At 36.8% G+C, this 20416-nt stretch overlaps 1 protein-coding gene across 1 annotated transcript; it reads left to right on the forward strand.

The window, feature by feature from the left end:
* The first annotated feature begins 1605 nt into the window (after positions 1–1605).
* On the forward strand, positions 1606–17485 carry LOC132279822 (receptor-like protein 13). Its single transcript, XM_059781866.1, has 6 exons — positions 1606–2114; positions 2278–2436; positions 2575–2649; positions 14596–14751; positions 14926–15072; positions 15242–17485. The coding sequence occupies exons 1-6, from the start codon at positions 1748–1750 to the stop codon at positions 17449–17451; spliced, it is 3114 nt and encodes a 1037-aa protein (XP_059637849.1). The 5' UTR covers positions 1606–1747; the 3' UTR covers positions 17452–17485.
* The last annotated feature ends 2931 nt before the right edge of the window (positions 17486–20416 follow it).

Below are 20416 nucleotides of genomic sequence, written 5' to 3' on the forward strand. Positions count from 1 at the left end.
TCTCAAAAACAGCTTCCCTTTTGGATGAGGAGAATATCCATTTTAGAACAGAACAAATCAGATTTCATCCTCCTTTTTTCTGGGAAAAAAAAAAAAAAAACCTTTCTGTTTCCAAAAAAAATGGTTTTAGAAAATAATAAATCAAATAAATTTTTGTAAAGTTTATTTTTTTATTATTTTTTAGATTTTTAAAAATAAAATGTTGTTGCCAAAAAGATGTCAACGAAAAAAAAATCCCAACCCCTCTAGATTGATTTCAACCGTGAAACTAGAAAGGGTAAAAAAGAAAACATAAATTGGCCGACCCTTCCATTGATTCCCTTCTTTTAATGGCGTTAAATGGTCCCTTTCAGTGGTTGCTATGATTTGTCCTTTTTAGAGCCTTTAGTTTTGGTGCAGAAAGGATGTCTGGGTTGACCCCAAGTCAAGATCTCTTTGCAAATGCTTCAAGTTGATTTTTAATCCATCATTTAATTTTCTATCTGTCATCTTTGACAGATACAAGTTTTTAAATGCCTAAAAAACCTGTTTAATAATGTTTCCTTTTTTAACTATGTTTTCAGAAAAATGGTTTTAAAAAAAAAGAATAGTAAATCAAATAAATTTCCCTACAGTTTTTTATTTTTCAAAATTTCTGAAAATAGAATGTTGTTAAAAAAATCTGAACCAGAATAGGCCTTACCTCCCAAATTTTAACAGTTAGATTAAATGGGTTGTATATCATGGAATGGAGAAAAAGAAAACATGAATTGATGGTATTGAATTGAAGTGGCTGCTATGTCATAGGTTTAGTGGGCTAAAACTTTTATCCCTTCACTTGCGGTGCAGAATGGTTCTATGGCTTGACCCCAAGTCAAGAATATCTTATCAAATAATCAAGTTTCCCTCCAATGATTATGAGAGTAGGTAGGGAATTAATAATAGAAAAAACTCTAAAAGTTGATCCAAGTCTGTCGGAATTTTTTAAATAAATAAAAATTATATATTGCTCGGCAATGGCATCTCGTGGAGGGGAGACCTTTTTTTCGAGGATGCATTCCATGAGTAAAGAATTTACAATGAATTAACAAGTTCTCTATATAAAGATTAATATTTTTTTTTTTCCGACAGCTAAACACCATAAAAACACAAAAAAATATTTTTCAAATTTTTTTTTTTTACACTCAAACCAAGTCTTAAGAAAACAATCAGAAAACAGAGAACTTGTTAATTCATTGTAAATTCTTTACTAATGGAATGCATCCTTGGTACATATATATTAAAATTTAATAAAAATAATTTATTTATTAATTAATTTCGATAACACACAAAGAATGAACTCAACCTCAACCTGAATATATATATATTTTACTTGAAAAAAATATATATAATTTTCTCAAAAAAATATTTTACATCAAACAAACAAATGGAGATTTAAAGTTAATGTTTTTGTAACTCATTACTATTGCATCATTTAACAAGCTCATCCTCAAATGTGAAAGGGGCAAGTGTCTATTATGCATGTATTGAAGATTCAACCCTCTGCACAGCCGTCCATTAGTATCCAAGCACTAGAGTCTAAATCGTGTCAAATAATTATAAGAAATAGGCTACCGTGCCACATACGTTGAGAACTTCCCTTTCATGTTGAAAGATAATAAAAATCTCTGTGTTATTCAAAGATTACAGCATATATATATATTACAAGAGCATTGCATAAGACTAAGTCATACATAGTAGTTTTAGGTCGTGTACTGATTCGGCGGCAATGGAGTACTCAGAGATAGTATTGAGGTTATCATTATTGATGATGTTGGTTTTTGCGAATGGGTGTTATGGCTGCTGGGAGCAAGATAGAATCGCTCTTTTGCAGCTCAAAGCTTCCATCAACTACCCATATGGCTCTTCTTCCTTGCCGTCATGGGAGGACTCAAAAGGTGAAGGAACAACTACTGATTGTTGTCAATGGGAACGTGTTGAGTGTAATCTCACCACGGGTCGCGTCATCAAACTCTCGCTTAATTCTGTATGGTCAGGAAGTCGATTTTTAAACACCTCAGTGTTTCTTCCTTTTGAATCGCTCATAAGCCTAAATTTGAATTGGAATTATTTAGAGGGATGCATTGAGAACGAAGGTCTGCCTAACTTCTCTCTTCTTTTACAAGATGAGACATTTATATTGTTTCTTATATTTTTTTTGCAATATCTTTTTTTTTCCTTTATTTATTATTTACTATTTTGGAACAAATTAAGTTGTGTTACTACTGATGCGCCAAACTACTTTGTAATCTCTTGTAGGTTTTGAAAAACTATCAAGTTTGAGCAATTTACAGATCCTTGATCTAAGTTACAATTCATTCAATAACAGCAACATCCTATCATCTTTAAATGGTCTTTCGTCCCTCAAGACTCTAAAACTACAGCAAAACAAGTTGACTGGGGTAGTTTATATTCAAGGTGAATTTACAGATATAAACATTATTATTATTTTTTTATTTATCATCGTAATAGTAAGGGACAACACGTTTCATGATTCCTAGCTTGGTGATCAGTTTATTGTGATTTAATTCTTTGATTTTTTTATTTTCTGTCTAGATTTTGATAGTTTGAACAGTTTGAAGGAGCTAGACATAAGTGGGAACAAGCTTGACGGTATCGCAACGAGAGAAGGTAAGAATAAGAAAGCCACAATATTAGTCACCCTTTTATGTCAATTAATCAATTGAACTAAGTACCATATTAATTTCCATCATGAATTTGTTGGGTCTTTGATATGATTACACACTATTTTACGTTCAGAAAATAATAATTAAAGTAAAACTTCTATTGGGTGAAGGGGCTTCAATAAAACGTAGTAGTGAATTGAGGTATCAAGATTCAAGACCAAAAAAAAAAAAAAAAGATTCAAGACAAAAACTGCTTTGTATGATCACCTTGAAAACACTATTTATATTTGATGTTGCCTTCTTGTCAATGGAAATACTCACACCGGAAGAGGCACTTAATTTGAAGGAGGAGAATAACACACAACTTTTAAAAAGTCTCAAAATTTGACCTTGATTTTATTTTCTTCTCACTTATTGGTTACAATAGGATGCATGCACGTGTATATATAGGCCTCAATAGACAATTTTTTTTTTTTTCCTTTTTTCATCTCATTTCTTTTTTAGGCCCAGTTTGGTTGGAAGGTATTATAAGAAAAAAAAAAAAAAAAAAAAAAAAAAAAAAAAAGGAAATTGAGAGACTTTAAATATTGTGTTTGGTATGAATTTTTAAAGGAAAGGAAAGGAAAGGAAAGGAAACGGAATGATTCAGAAATAAACAAATTATATATGATGCATTGACTTTGTTAGTTAAAAAATGGGAAGAAATGGAAGGAAAGACTAGTTTTTTTAATAAAATTTTATTAATACTAACTTTGCCCTTATTTTTATAATAACAATCTATGAAAAAAGGTATAATAGTGAATTCATTATAATACTTTCTTCCCCCCCCTCTTTTTTTTTCCTTCAAATATGATTACTATCATTTTCTTTCTTTTTCTTTATTAATCAACCAAACATAATAAGTAATTAACTATATTTTCTCTCTTCATTTATTTTCTTTTCTTACCTAACTAATCTTATCATTTATTTTCTTTTCCATTTTACCAAACAAAACCTTACTTATTTGATTACAATATGATTCATGCACATGCATACATAGGGGCGGACAGTGAGAACCAAGCCCCCTCCCCCACCATCCCCGGACACCCAAATGTTTAAAAATTTCAATAAGATAAACCCACCTCACAAGTCACAGCACTACACACTTTTCCCACTGTATTATACCAAATACCCATGGTACATATCTGTAATTATATCAAAAGTCAAATCTCCACTTTACAAACTGGTCACCTAGATTACGCAATGGTGGCTAAAAAAATGACCACTTCAACTACCATTTAAATCATCAAACAAGCAAATAATCTGTACATCTCTCATTTTCCAAAATTTTTTATTTTTATTTTTTATTATCTATTTCTTCTCTAGTTCTCTTCAACTCTCATAGCATAACAATGAAGAACAAAAAATGGAACATTTCGGATTAGGTGAGTAATTTCTACCTCTAGTTTATACTAAAATAAAGAATTAACATATATAAATTTTTTTTATTATTATTTATTAATTTTTTTTTTTTTGTTGTTTTCTTTAACATACTTGGGGTCACTCACCCACTCTATTCTCCTATGCAGAATTTTTTTTTTTTTTTTTTTTTTTTTTCCTTGACATACTTAGGGTCACTCACTCTATTTTCTTTAACATAGTTAGGGTCATCAAGAGCTTCATTAGAAATAAGAAACTCCATAAGACCAAATGGATAGATTATATTTTTCTTCACCCTCAAGTCGTTACAGGCTATGGCTGATACCTGAGACCACAATTGGTTAATTAGTTTTTGCACTACTAGTCCACTAACCAGCATTCAACTTTCAAGGCAGTAGATTATACTTGATTGGATATATTGGATATATGATGGGGTTAATTTTTTTTGTATGTCATTGTAAAAATTGCTTAATTTTTTTTTTTTTTTTTTTTTTTTTTTGAAGTACTTAATGAATTGAAATGTTTTTAATTTATAAGCGATCTTATAATAGATCATTTTTTAAATTTAGGACTATGTTATGAAATCTATTGTGAAGCAAAAAATATATATATAAATTCTATATTCATGCTATTAATTTTGGCCCCTGCCCTCTAAACGGAACTTTTTGGGTCCACCAGTGTATATATAGGCCTAAATAGACAACTCTACAATCACACAAATTACAATATAATAATTAATCACTAACTTCAACATTAGTCCGCCCCTTGTATAGTTACGATATGATTCATGTACATGTATATATACAGGTCTCAATACACAACTTTACAACTTTACAATCACACAAAATATAATATACGGAGTAATAATTTAAGCACTAACTTCAACATCAATCTTCTTCAACATCAATCTTCTCGCCTTGTAACAAGGTGGTTCATATTTTGGTATACTTTTAAAGTTTCCAACAAACTTGGTTTAGTTTTCCAACACACACCATAAATCCACGACCAACACCAGAGATAGAGTTAGATGACCTCTTTACAAAAGAAAGGTAACTTACTCTGTGTAACGACCCAAATGGGATACCAAAATAATAATAAAAATCTATAAAAAATTTTGGCATGACCTCCGCAGAAAATGTCTCTAAACAACCTGTTAAAATACAAAAAAATAATTACAATGGCCTCCCTGAGCCTTAAATCTAACATATCCTGTCCCAACGCAATATACATATATTATATCATATCTCCAAAGTGACTACATACATACAAAATCCCATTCCTCCATCTCATCCAACAAGGAACATACGTTGGTTATATCAAGTTACAGTCCAAAAAGCGTAGTTAGAATTTAAAAGTCCATGGCTTACAACATTATACTAATTAAACTAAAGTTTTACGAGTTAGTTAATATTACATTTACAAAATATTAGAGAGTTTTAATACAAAAGATAGCAAAAAAAATAAAATAGGTCTCCGTGCTCGTCTAAAATCGTGGTGGATCGTCGTCCGCCACCTCTTTTCCATGTCCTGAAAAATGTTAGAAATAATGGGGTGAGCATAAGCTTAGTAGGAAGTGTCTAAAACACACTTCTTATATCCCCGTGAATCCATACAAGGAATAGATTAAAAGTGAAAGGGATCATGCTATAAGGAAACACACACTCTCAAATACAATAACAAGTATGTAACAAATACCACCCAATCACAAGTTTACCACAATGTCATGAAGTGCAATATGCAAACGTTATTCCCCATTTTCCGAAACATTTCCGTTTCAACTTCCAAAACCGTTAGTGTAATCCGACCCAAGGCACCTCCAAGGCGTCACGAATGGAGGGTTGACTAACTATCCACGACCACAAGGCACCTCCAAGGCGTCGCATCCGGCCTCGTTAGCTCAACCATGATCCCTTCTAGACTACACTAACACCACGGACCACTAGGCGCCTCCTAGGCGTCCGGCTTTCGCAAACTCCTTTAAAAAAATATTTTTTCCAAAATAATTTCGTTTGTTCAAAAAAAAAAAAAAAATATATATATATATATATATATATATATATATTTTTTTTTTTTCCTTTCTCTTTCCCAATGAATGCATGAATGTGCATGTTTCGATTTATCAATTCAACCATAGGCTCTCACACATTTCATTTACATCATTATCACAATTTAATAGAAATTTCTAAGCAATCATTTCTTTTATTTATTTATTGACCATAGCATCATTTTCTTTCAAAGCAATAAATAAATAAAAAATACATAATCTTAGGACATACAATATGTCAACACCAAACATACTCATCACCGTAATAAATCTAGTCATATATATGAATTCAAATAACACATGGAACACATTTAGCATTTTAATTAAACATACTTCAATACAAACTAGATAATCAAAATTAGCATGCATAGGATCAAATTTAAGGGGAAAAATTCACAAAAAAACTAAGAAATTGTAGATTAGAACACCCCTACCTCAATGGAAGTGAAAACTCCCAAAATCCCCAAATCCAAGCCCAAGAACCCTAGAATTTTGAACTCCCTAGAGTGCACCAAATGATGATTGGCTCCTATCAAATTGAAGGCCTTGACGAGCTCTCCAACTTTGCTTCACAATGCTCTACCAAAATCCAAAAGTTTAAAGCTAGATCAAGCTTTGAGATTGCAAAAAGAAAAAGAAGTAGTGAGATGCCGAGAGAGGAAAGATGCAGCAGAGAAAGAGAGAGAAAACAGTTGGGTCGTGGGTCATGTAATGCCTTATACACTTTTTGTGTGTTTTAAAACATGGGTGGGGCCCACTTGCTTTATTTCTTTTTCTTTTAGCATTATATATATATATATATATATATCACAACATTACATTCTTCCCAACTTTAAAAGATTTCGTCCCCGAAATCAGGCCATACCTGAGGGAGAAAATAACTCTGGATACTTGGAGCGAATCTCCTGTTCGAGCTCCCAAGTAGCCTCCTTAACTCCATGATGCTTCCAAAGAACCTTTACCAACGATATCGTCTTTTTCCTCAACACCTTCTGTTGTGCGTCAAGAATCTGAACTGGTCCCTCTTCGTAGGAAACATCCTCATCAATGTCCACATCAACCCAACTCAAAATATGAGACGGATCTGGCTCATACTTCCGTAGCATCGACACATGAAAGACATTATGAACCCTGTCCATCTGTGGTGGCAATGCTAGTCTGTAGGCAACCTCTCCTACGCAGTCCAAGATCTCAAAAGGTCCAATAAATCGTGGCGACAACTTACCACTCTTCCCGAACCTCATCAACCCCTTCCTTGGAGAAACCCGAAGAAAAACATGGTCTCCCACCTCAAAGGATAGCGGTCATCTCCGCCTATCTGCATAACTCTTCTGTCGGCTCTGAGCTGTAAGCAATCTCTGTCTGATCAGCTTAATCTTCTCGGTAGTCTCGAGTACAATGTCGGGTCCTAAGGCGGTTGTCTTGCCCACCTCAGTCCAACAGACAGAAGACCTACAAGGTCTACCATACAACGCCTCAAATGGAGCCATATGAATACTCGTCTGATAACTATTGTTGTAGGCAAACTCAATAAGTGGAAGGTGATCCTCCCAACTACCACCCAAGTTAAGTACACAGGCATATCCTCTAAGATCTGGATGGTACGCTCCGATTGGCCGTCCGTCTGTGGATGAAATGCAGTACTAAGGTGCAACGCTGAGCCAAACGCTGCTTGAAGTCCTTCCCAGAACTTCGAGGTGAACTTAGCATCGCTATCCGACACAATAGCCACTGGAACTCCGTGCAATCTCACAATCTCTTTCACATAAAGTACACTGAGTGTCTCTGCGTCATCTGTTGCCTTAATAGGCAAGAAGTGAGCCGTCTTGGTCAATCTATCGATAATAACCTATACGGCTTCATTTCCCCTCCGTGACCTAGGAAGACCTGTCACAAAATCCATTGCAATCTCCTCCTATTTCCACTGCGCTACCGGCAACGGCTGCAATAAACCAGCTGGTCTCTGGTGCTCGGCCTTCACCTGCTGACAGGTAAGGCACTTAGCTACAAACTGTGCAACATCATTCTTCATTCCATTCCACCAATACTGACGTCTCAAATTGTGATACATTTTGGTACCACCCGGATGAACTGCAAAGCGGGAAGTATGAAACTCCCGTAAGACGTCCTCACGACAAACTGTAGGAACGACCAACAAACCCCTAAACCGTAGACCTCCATCTGCATGTAAGGTCCAATCCTTCACGATCTCGCCACTGGAGATCAAAGTGTAAATGGCATCCAAATCTGAATCCTGTCTCTGTGACTCAATCACCCATCTAACAAGAGTGGGTTGAGCCACGAGACTAAACAAGAATGCTGACTCACTACCATCATCATCATCCAAACAATACAATCCCATTTCAGCCAAATTTTCCAGCATTTTCCATTTCCGAATGGCTAAACTAGCCAAAGTCCCACGAGATTTTCGGCTTAAAGCATCAGCTACCACATTTGCCTTGCCAGGATGATACTGCAAATCAAAGTTATAGTCTTCTAAGAATTCAACCCATCGCCTCTGTCTGTTGTTCAAGTCCTTTTGGGAGAAAAGGTACTTGAGACTCTTGTGATCCGAGAACACCTTAAATCTCTCACCATATAAATAGTGTCTCCAACACTTCAAAGCAAATACAACTGCCGCTAACTCTAAGTCATGAGTAGGGTAGTTAAGCTCGTGAGTCTTCAACGGTCGAGACCCATAAGCCACTACTCTATCATCTTGCATCAGTACACAACCCAAACCATCACGTGAGGCGTCACAATAGATCACATAACCCAAGCCACGCTCAGGTATCACCAACACCGGAGCCGTAGTCAACCTTGTTTTCAATTCTGAAAGGATGACTCACAGGCCTCATTCCATGCAAACTTGATCCCTTTCCTGGTCAATCTGGTCATAGGAGCTGCCAAACGGGAAAAATCCTTCACAAATCTCCAATAATAACCCGTTAAGCCAAGGAAACTCCAGATCTCAAAGACATTCTTGGGTTGCTCCCAACTCAAAACTGCCTCTATTTTTGAAGGATCAACTGAAACCCCACCTTCCGAGACAACATGTCCCAAAAATTTCACCTCTTGTAGCCAAAACTCACACTTTTCATACTTGGCGTACAAACGGTGCTCCCGTAGAATCTGCAACACTATACCCAAATGGACCTCGTGCTCTTCCCGAGTCCGTGAATGCACAAGAATATCATCCACAAAAACTACCATAAACTGATCCAAGTAATCGTGGAAGACACGGTTCATTAAATCCATGAATGCCGCCGGCGCATTGGTTAAACCAAAAGGCATAACAAGAAACTCGTAATATCCATACCGCGTATGAAATGCGGTCTTTGGAATATCCTCCTCTCTAACCCGTAACTGATAATAGCCTGACCTCAAGTCAATCTTCGAAAAACAACTGGCTCCCCTCAACTGATCAAATAAATCATCTATCCTTGGTAAAGGATACTTGTTCTTGATGGTGGCATGATTCAACTTTCGGTAATCAATGCACAACCTCAAAGAACCATCTTTCTTCTTAGCGAACAAGACCGGTGCACCCCACGGTGACACACTCGGTCGGATAAAGCCTTTCATTCTCAAATCATCAAGTTGCTTCTTCAATTCTTCTAATTCAATCGGTGCCATACGATACGGTGCCATAGAGATTAGTGCGGTACTAGGCATCAAATCAATAGCAAATTCCACCTCTCGGTGTGGAGGCAACTCAGTCAAGTCCTCCGGAAACACATCCAGAAAATCACGCACAACTGCTGGATAATCAACCCCATAAAACTCAACGTCATCATCGGCGAAAAGACTAGCCAAGAAGAATGTCTACCGATCTCGACCCCTAACACCATAAAATGAATGAGTGAGAGGATCACACCGATCTCTCACAAAACAGAAACAATCCCCATCCGGGGTACACACTGAAACTCTACCCCTGAAACAATCAATGATAGCTCTGAAGGATGACAACCAGTCCATCCCAAGAATGACATCAAATCCCGTCATCTTGAGAAGGATGAGATCGAACTCAAGAACACGTCCGGCAATTGTGATGGAACAACTCCTACAAACTCTACTAAGAGCAACTGAACCCCCGATAGGCGTGTCAACACAAAGCGGTCTGTCTAACTGACTGACCTCTAAACCCAATGCCCATGCAAATGATGAAGCAATGAATGAATAAGAAGCACCAGAATCAAACAATACACGAGCCCAAGAATGGGACACAAGAAACATACCCCTAACAATTGAAGGACTGGATGGTGACTCGGCTGGAGTGAGTGCAAACACGCGACCCTGGGTCCTCTGCCCCTGGGAACTGCCTACCTGATAGCCAGACTGCTGAGTAGGTGCACTCGAAGAAGCTCCCCTACCAGGTCGAGAACTCTGGGCTGACATAGCTGGCTGAGACGGCTGAGGTAGTGGTGGTGGTCGAAACCCTGACTGAACTGTGGCAGACTGCATCTGCCTCTGCTGTGAACCTCCACCTCTGCCCAAACCACTACCCCGCTGTGGACAATCTTTCACCCTATGGCCCTGCTGGCCACACCCGAAACATCCACCAGACGCCACCTGAATCTGAGTACACTGGGACTTGTGATGCCCTGGCTGCCCACACTTGAAACAAATCATCCGAGCTACCTGTGTCTGAGTGCATTGGGACTTGTAATGTCCCAACTGCCCGCATCTGAAACAAGTAACATTCGGTCTAGAAGACCCCATGGACACTGAAGCTGTGCGTGCAGATCTAACTGGCTGCTGTCCCCTGAACCCTGACTGCTCATGCTTCTGCTTCTTACTTGATTGACCTTCGGAGAAAGTACTCATACCCCTGTTGTGCTTGTAGGATTCCCTGATAGCCTTGTTGTCCTTACTCTCAGCCTTAACCACTAAAGCCTTTCGCACTGCTTTTGCATACTCTGTCGGTTCTGAAGCAGCTACAATTGGCCTAATGGTAAGATCAAGGCCATCAACAAATTTCTCTATCTTTCCTTCTTCATCATTAGCAATTCTCGGTGCAAACCTCAAAAGTGATGTAAACTTGTTTTCATACTCTGTAACTGTCATACTTCCTTGCTTTAACCCATCAAACTCCTTCTTTAGTTCCCTCCGCTTTGGCGCTGGAAAGTACTTCTCATAATACAACTTCTTGAATGTAGCATATGTCATAGTATCCAGATTATGGGTGTGAGAAACGGTCTTCCACCAAATCTCAGCATCGCCCACAAAATTGTAAGTCGCCAACGTGATTTTCAACTTGTCCGTTGCCAAATTCATGGCATTAATATGCTTCTCCACCCTATCCAGGAAACTGTCCGCAACAAGCGGATCTGGACCACCCTCAAACAAGGTTGGCATCAACTTCACGAACCTGGCAATGTGAGAAAGAGTATCATCTAGTTCATTTGTCTTCGGAGGTGGTGGTGGAGCCGGTGGTGGCACAAACTGTGACGATGACGCGCCTGTCGGTTGATATGCATCAAAAATAGCCTCTTGAATGGCTAACCTAATTTGATCCCTATTCATCTGAAAAGGTGGATCAACAGTCCCCCTCGCTTGTCCCCCTCTTGGTGGGACCAAATCACGCAACAAGATATCTTCCTCAACTTGCTCCTGATCCCTTTCCACGGGATTGGAGCTAGAACTTTCCCCGGGATCCCTTCGTGTTGCCATGACGCTATAAGAAAAAGGAAACAGATAAAAAACGATGACACTAAAATACGCACGAGAACGAAGTCCTCACACGAATGACTTGACAAGAATGGAAACACATAAGCACCTTTCATAGTCCCAGAATACCCAACTAATGATAAACATGATCATGCTAATCATATACAGCACCTTAACACATAAGCATATAAGCATGCCATCACGTAAACAATTAAGCAAGTAAGCAAATAACTCAACTCCCCATGGAATCCTAGGTAGGCCTCTACCCGTCGTCCTTATGGTATTCGAACCATTGCTCCGATACCAAATTTGTAACGACCCAAATAGGATACCAAAATAATAATAAAAATCTATAAAAAATTTCGGCATGACCTCCGCAGAAAATGTCTCTAAACAACCTGTTGAAATACAAAAAAATAATTACAATGGCCTCCCTGGGCCTTAAATCTAACATATCCTGTCCCAACGCAATATACATATATTATATCATATCTCCAAAGTGACTACATACATACAAAATCCCATTCCTCCATCTCATCCAACAAGGAACATACGTTGGTTATATCAAGTTACAGTCCAAAAAGCGTAGTTAGAATTTAAAAGTCCATGGCTTACAACATTATACTAATTAAACTAAAGTTTTACGAGTTAGTTAATATTACATTTACAAAATATTAGAGAGTTTTAATACAAAAGAAAGCAAAAAAAATAAAATAGGTCTCCGTGCTCGTCTAAAATCGTGGTGGATCGTCGTCCGCCACCTCTTTTCCATGTCCTGAAAAATGTTAGAAATAATGGGGTGAGCATAAGCTCAGTAGGAAGTGTCTAAGACACACTTCTTATATTCCCGTGAATCTATACAAGGAATAGATTAAAAGTGAAAGGGATCATGCTATAAGGAAACACGCACTTTCAAATACAATAACAAGTATGTAACAAATACCACCCAATCACAAGTTTACCACAATGTCATGAAGTGCAATATGCAAACGTTACTCCTCATTTTCCGAAACATTTCCGTTTCAACTTCCAAAACCGTTAGTGTAATCCGACCCAAGGCACCTCCAAGGCGTCACGAATGGAGAGTTGACTAACTATCCACCTCCAAGGCGTCGCATCCGGCCTAGTTAACTCAACCATGATCCCTTCTAGACTACACTAACACCACGGACCACTAGGCGTCCGGTTTTCGCAAACTCCTTTAAAAAAATATTTTCCCCAAAATAATTTCGTTTGTTCAAAAAAAAAAATATATATATATATATATATATATATATATATATATATATATATTTTTCCTTTCTCTTTCCCAATGAATGCATGAATGTGCATGTTTCAATTTATCAATTCAACCATAGGCTCTCACACATTTCATTTACATCATTATCACAATTTAATAGAAATTTCTAAGCAATCATTTCTTTTATTTATTTATTGACCATAGCATCATTTTCTTTCAAAGCAATAAATAAATAAAAAATACATAATCTTAGGACATACAATATGTCAACACCAAACATGCTCAATCACCGTAATAAATCTAGTCATATATATGAATTCAAATAACACATGGAACACATTTAGCATTTTAATTAAACATACTTCAACCACAAACTAGATAATCAAAATTAGCATGCATAAGATCAAATTTAAGGGGAAAAATTCACAAAAAAAACTAAGAAATTGTAAATTAGAACACCCCTACCTTAATGGAAGTGAAAACTCTCAAAATCCCCAAATCCAAGCCCAAGAACCCTAGAATTTTGAACTCCCTAGAGTGCACCAAATGATGATTGGCTCCTATCAAATTGAAGGCCTTGACGAGCTCTCCAACTTTGCTTCACAATGCTCTACCAAAATCCAAAAGTTTAAAGCTAGATCAAGCTTTGAGATTGCAAAAAGAAAAAGAAGTAGTGAGATGCCGAGAGAGGAAAGATGCAGCAGAGAAAGAAAGAGAAAACAGTTAGGTCGTGGGTCATGTAATGCCTTATACACTTTTTGTGTGTTTTAAAACATGGGTGGGGCCCACTTGCTTTATTTCTTTTTCTTTTAGCATTATATATATATATATATATATCACAACATTACACTCTGAATCCCAATAGAGTCCTCTTAATTAAATTCAAGATATACCCCCGAACGTGGTGGGTTTTCGCCTGCCCTTTCCCTAATAGGATAAATTTGGTATCCCTTAAAATGGGTTTGGGGGGTATGATAAAGTAATTGAAAATCAAAACAGGTTTGGAGTAGGGGAAGATTTAGTGATGAGCCTGCCCTGCTAATAAATAAATTTTAAAAATAAAAAAATATCCAAAAATGAAAAAATTGAGAAACATTACACCTGCAATACCGCCTTTCATCACTCATCACATTGGGCTAATTTTTTTTTACTACATAATAAAGTAGCATAACTCGCCTCGCCCCACAATTAAATAGAGTATGCGGAGTGCAGTTAGTACTTTATTTGCCGGAGTAGGGACAGAAATGGTATACCAATTACAAACCTATCATAAAGTAGGGGCAAAGTTGATATGACGAATTTCTAACGGAGTGGAGTATATTTAGCCAACTCTGCCCGTTGCCATCCCGACCACACCAAGGCACCTCTTTGTTGCTTCTACCAGCATTAACATATACTAGAAATAGAGTCTCTTTTCCAAACAATTTCAAATAAACCAATATATTAGGGGTACTATAGAGCAAGATAAGCCGCGCGCATTAGCCTCTAAAGTAATTAGCACCAATAAATGGTTTTTTTTCCTATGAAGGGCTCAAAAAGTTCTAACTTGCTTGCATTATCATTTCTTAATTTTACAGGTTTAGAGACAGCTCCAAGTTTGAGCAATATTGAGATCCTTGATTTGAGTTACAATCCCTTCAACAATGGCAACTGGTCATTTTTGCAAAGACTACCATCACTCAAGACTCTCCGTATGGAAGATATGCGGAGTATTGTAACAATGTCCAGTAAAGGTAAGCCTATGAATTTTAGTATTTACTGTAACGATTTGGCGATCCAATGATAATAAGGGCACAAACTCAACTAAGGATGGCCTCATCATAACATTTTCTTTAGTTCAACACTTTATATATTTGAGTTTCTTTCAGTACTCCAATGCATCTTCTTATGCTCCTCCACGTTTACAGACTTGCAAAACCTTACAAATATGGAAAACTTGTTCTTGGATTTTACTATTCTCAACAATGGCTTCCTTTCAAGCATTCAAGTGATGACTTCTCTTAAAGTATTGACCCTATCAAATTGTGGACTAACGGGCACCATACCTGTTCCAGGTAAAGAATAGAATAGAACATTTCATAGCGTGTGTGTGTGTGTGTATATGTATAGAAGAATTACTCTCTCTCACACACACACATTTATATATATGTTCTTTTTGTTTTGCCAGATGAAAATTTTAATTCTGCAAAGTTAATTCCAATCAATTAATTTAATCTTGTTTAGGGCTATGTGCATTGGAGTATCTTCAACAGCTTGACCTTCATCGTAATGAAATCAGGGGTGAGTTGCCTCAATGCATGGCAAACTTGACATCGCTCCGGCTTTTGGATCTATCTTCCAATCATTTAACTGGGAATATTGCTTCATCTCCATTGGTCCATCTTACCTCTCTTGTATACCTTGCTCTTTCACGGAACTACTTTGAGATCCCGATTACCTTTGGGTCATTTTTCAACCACTCAAAATTGAAGGTCATTAACAGCCTTAATAACAAATTCGTAGTAGAAGAAGAGTTTCAAAGCTTGGCCCCAAGTTTTCAACTAATTGGCATCCATTTATCTGATCATGAATTTGGCAATGTCGGTACCACTACTACTACTTCTGGAACCTTTCCTAACTTTCTTTACTACCAAAAGGACCTCCAACAAGTTCAGCTATCTCAAATAAACTTTAAGGGGAAGTTTCCAAGTTGGTTGTTGGAGAATAATACAAGATTGGTTAGACTTTTCCTACCATATAATTCTTTCAGTGGACCTCTGAATCTACCATCACATCCCAACTTTACACTTTTGGAATTGGATATCTCCAACAATTTCCTCAGCGGCCCTATCCCAGACAGCATTGGTACAGTTTTTCCAAGTTTAAGATTCTTAAACATGTCTGGAAATCGTTTCAGCGATAGTATTCCCTCTTCAATAGGTGATTTGTCCTCTCTATGGTTTCTAGGGTTGTCCAATAATCAATTGTCTGGTACAATACCCCGGCACTTGGCCATGGGTTGTTTCTCCTTGCAATTCTTGAAACTATCAAATAACTATTTGCAAGACCCAATATTACCGACCAGTCATAACCTAACTGCCTTGATAATTTTAGAGTTGGACCATAATCAGTTAACAGAGATCCCCGAAAGCATTTCTAACTGCTCTTCTTTACAATATTTGTATATGACTCATAACAACATATCAGGTGGAATTCCTGGGTGGATGGGGAATATGAGTGAGTTAGGTGTACTCGCCTTGTCAAATAATTATCTTGAAGGTCCCATTCTAACAGAGTTGTGTTGGATTAAGTGGCTTTGGTATTTGGACCTTTCGGAGAACAATATCAATGGGACTTTACCTTCTTGCTTGAACAGCCCGAATATCCGAGTTCTTCAGTTGTCTAAAAATGGGCTACAAGGAACACTATCGCATGCATTTTGTAGTAGCAGCTCTCTAGGGATGTTAAACCTCAACGATAACCGCTTGACTGGTGGTATCCCAGACTGTATTGGAAACCTTTCCCAGTTGATAGTTCTTCAACTAAAAAACAATCATTTTGAAGGTAATGTTCCCATTTCGTTATGCCAGCTGGTCCGATTAAGATTGATTGATCTCTCTTCTAATAATCTTTCTGGCGGCATTCCTCCTTGTCTGAATAACATCTCATTTGAGGGATCAAGTATTGTTGCTTTCCCGGTTCTTCCGATAGCTTTCTCGGTTTTACATTACACATCATCAGAGTTGCTTGATTGGAATATGTCCTTACCCAAGGAGGATGAATTTACGGATTTGACCAAGTCACTCTATCCACAAGCACAATTAATGCTCAGAACAAAAGGAATATTACTCACTTACAAGGGAATCGTTCTGGACCTTATCTCAGGAATAGATCTCTCGGCTAACAGATTAACTGGCCACATACCACTTGAAATTGGGAACCTAAGCCGAATCCAATTTCTGAACCTGTCCCATAATAGCCTAAACGGAGTGATCCCATCAACATTTTGGAAATTAGAGAGCATAGAGAGCTTGGATCTTTCCAACAATAACTTGAATGGGGAAATCCCTTCTCAGCTTACTATGCTAACAGCTTTGGCTGTCTTCAATGTGTCATACAACAACTTATCCGGCAGTACACCTCCGAGAATCTCTCAGTTTGGAACTTTTGAAGAAGACAGTTATGCAGGAAATCGGCTTCTTTGTGGAGAGCCCCTACCAAGAAATTGCACTGTCACCCAACCTGGAATGGCAACAAATGGCAGCGAAGCTGATGATGGTTTCATTGACATGGGCACCTTCTATGCAAGTTTTGCAGCGTCTTATGTAACCGTCTTATTAGCAATTGCAGCAGTTCTGTACATCAATCCTTACTGGAGACAGACATGGTTCTATTTGGTTGAAGTGTACATCACCTCTTGCTACTACTTTGTTGTGGACAATTTAAGGCATTAAGGTCCTATTTTTTTTTTTTTTTTTTTTTTTTTTTTTTCAGGCTTTGGAAATCAACCTAAATAAATCTCTTGTTGTTGTTGTAAATAAAGTTTGATGTTTTAGTATAGAAGCTGTCAGCCTTTGGGTTTTTGATCAATTAATAGGTTTCTGATGATTCTGATCTATTAATGTGCACTAAATAATTAGGGGGAAAGCCAAAAGCTTTGAAGTACATAGACTTGAAAATCTATCCACTTCTTTCTTAAACTCCTGAAAACCCATGGAACGAAGTGGAAATAATAACCAAACATGCTAAAATATGTGCCACCACAGTAAAACTAAGTGGAAATGATAACTAACCAGCTAGCCATGCAAGCTTCCAATTAAATTGGGTGGGGACAGTGACATAATTAATGGAAGGAATTTTTGGATTCCAAATTGACCAATTCCAATGAAGTTGCACAAACTCAATGCAGTAATTCTCTCTTATACATATGGACTCAAATACAAAGAAGCAACAAGTTTTGTTTATTGATGATGATGATTATACAAGAATATGAGAGAGAAAAAACAAATTGCTTGTGTCTCAAAATTACTAGTAAAACTATTGAAGAATGAGTTGTGATTATGGAGCTAGTTTTTATGAAATAAAATTAAAAAGGGGGGAGGGGGGGTAAGAAATTATAAGATTGCAGGGGTATCAACCCAATTTTTTTCATGGACTTCTAGAAAAGTCAACTTATGATGGCTCTTTTCTTCTTTGCCCACTTTTGTTGGAGTTGGAGGGCTGGGCCATGTAGTTAGGCAATACGAAATATGAATAGAGAACTAATTGATGATCCAATCGCTATGTAAATATTTGGAATGATCACCATAAATCCTGTGTTTCTATCTCTCTCTCTCGCTCTGGGTATCTTGTTAATATTTGATTTGATTCTGCTTTTTTATCTAAGTCAAATATATATAAGAGCCAAAGGGGAAGTCATTATTGCTTAACAAGTAGTCTATTTCAGTGAAGTTGCTTCTTAAAATTTACCTTTTGTACAACATTTTGGATTTCCTGTACAATTAACAAAAAAGCAAAGACTTGCTGACAAAGTTTAGTTTTAAATAATGTACACTTATCATTTTTACTTTTTTATATAATTATTTAAAACTATAAAGATGATAGGAATCTTTGAAGCCTGTAAATTCGCAAATGCAGTTTCTTGAAATGGAGCCATGACGTCAGCAGAAGTGATAAATTTATTCACAAGGAACGATTTACTTTGAATCCACATATATGGTATTTTAAATCCACAAGACAAAAAATAATTTTAGAGAAGTCTGATATTTGTATTGATAATTGAATGAATGATATTGCACATATTTATGATGAAAGAAAATCATAATCAATACACAAGGAAACTAACTGCAACACGAATCCTTACAACATAATGAAACTAATTTCGAACGGATGCTAATACTCGAAAATAAGCCTAAAAATAAAGTTATTTATTTATTTTTCCTATGAAGTGTTCAAAAGTTGTAACTTGCATTAACCCTGTTAATGTTACAGGTTTGGAGAGTGCTCCAATTCTGAACAACATAGAGACCCTTGATTTGAGTTATAACACTCCAACAATGACATTTGGTCATTTCTGCAAGGACTTCCATCACTCAAGACACTGTATATGATAACAACTTGAAAGGAAAAATTCCTTCACAGCTTACAAAGCTATACTTTTTGGCCGAGTTTAATGTGTCCTCCAACAACCTATCGTGCAGCATACCACGGAGTCAAATTTCCTGAGTTTGATACATTTGGTAGCAGTAGCTACATTGGGAATCCATTTCTTTGTGGACCACCACTTTCAAGAAGTTGTACTGCCATTGAGCCGAGAGTCATCATGAATTGCAGTGACGTAGATTGTGGCTTCATGGACATGCATGGAATTTTTCTATGTGAGCTTTACAGTGTCCTACATAACTATCTTATTTACATCACTATTTGCAGCTGTTTTTTTCATCAACCCTTACCGGAGACAGACATGGTTTCATTTGGTTGATGTGTGCGTCACCCCTTGCTACTACTTTGTTGTTGACAATGTTTCGAAAGTTATTTTACCAGAGAAATAATTAGACACACGTGTCTCCATGTGAGAAAATAATTGGAGGTATGTATCTCAAGGTACATGCAACCGTTTCTTTTCCTATTCAGTTTTGTTTTGGTGTTCAAACTATTATTACCAATCATGTTTGGTTCATTGTAAAATAAATTTGATGTTTAGTAATTCAGAATTTCTAATTCGGCTGGAGCGTGTGTTATCGTTGTTCCTATTCTTGTCGCTTTAAATTTTACAAAATGGTTTATTAATGATTTTGCTCCATTAATACCGTACTAAGATAAAGTAAAATCTTTCAAATATAAATAATATTTGGTTTTTTGGTATCAGTTGTTTGATAATTAACTCCTCATTCATTCAAGCACCCGTGTTTCCACCTATCCATCAAATCAGAGTTATGCTCAATTTGGTTAGATAGATGGAAAAATAAATGGAAGGTAGAGGGAGAAGAACGGGGACAGGAAAGGATAAGGCATCCTTAGAAAAGGGAATGCATCTCCCTGTGGCTTTTTGTTTATGATGAAAGGTGTAATACTTTTTTCTTTTTTCTTTTTTAAAAGAGGGCTTTATATTTTTTTTACATATCTATTCCAAATTTTTGGAAGATTAAAAATAAGAATTACATATTTGTTGGTTATTATCTCTTATTTCTTTTTCCTCTTTCTCAGTTTTGGATGGCTAGAAAAATACAAAGATACTATTTTTCAGTAAATGGTGAGAAATGATCCTTATTTTATGGTCTTTTCTCTTCTTTCCAACCAAATACTAAAAAATTCTTTTATTTCTCCTCTCATCTATCCTTCCTCAATCCTTCCTCCAACCAAACATGCCATTAATGGTTGAGAAAAAATCACCTTCCAGACTTTATCTACTCAAATCAC

Source organism: Cornus florida, unplaced genomic scaffold, assembly GCF_030987335.1.
Source record: "Cornus florida cultivar Cherokee Brave unplaced genomic scaffold, ASM3098733v1 CherokeeBrave_3.0.0_Hap2_Chr10, whole genome shotgun sequence".
NCBI lineage: Eukaryota > Viridiplantae > Streptophyta > Magnoliopsida > Cornales > Cornaceae > Cornus > Cornus florida.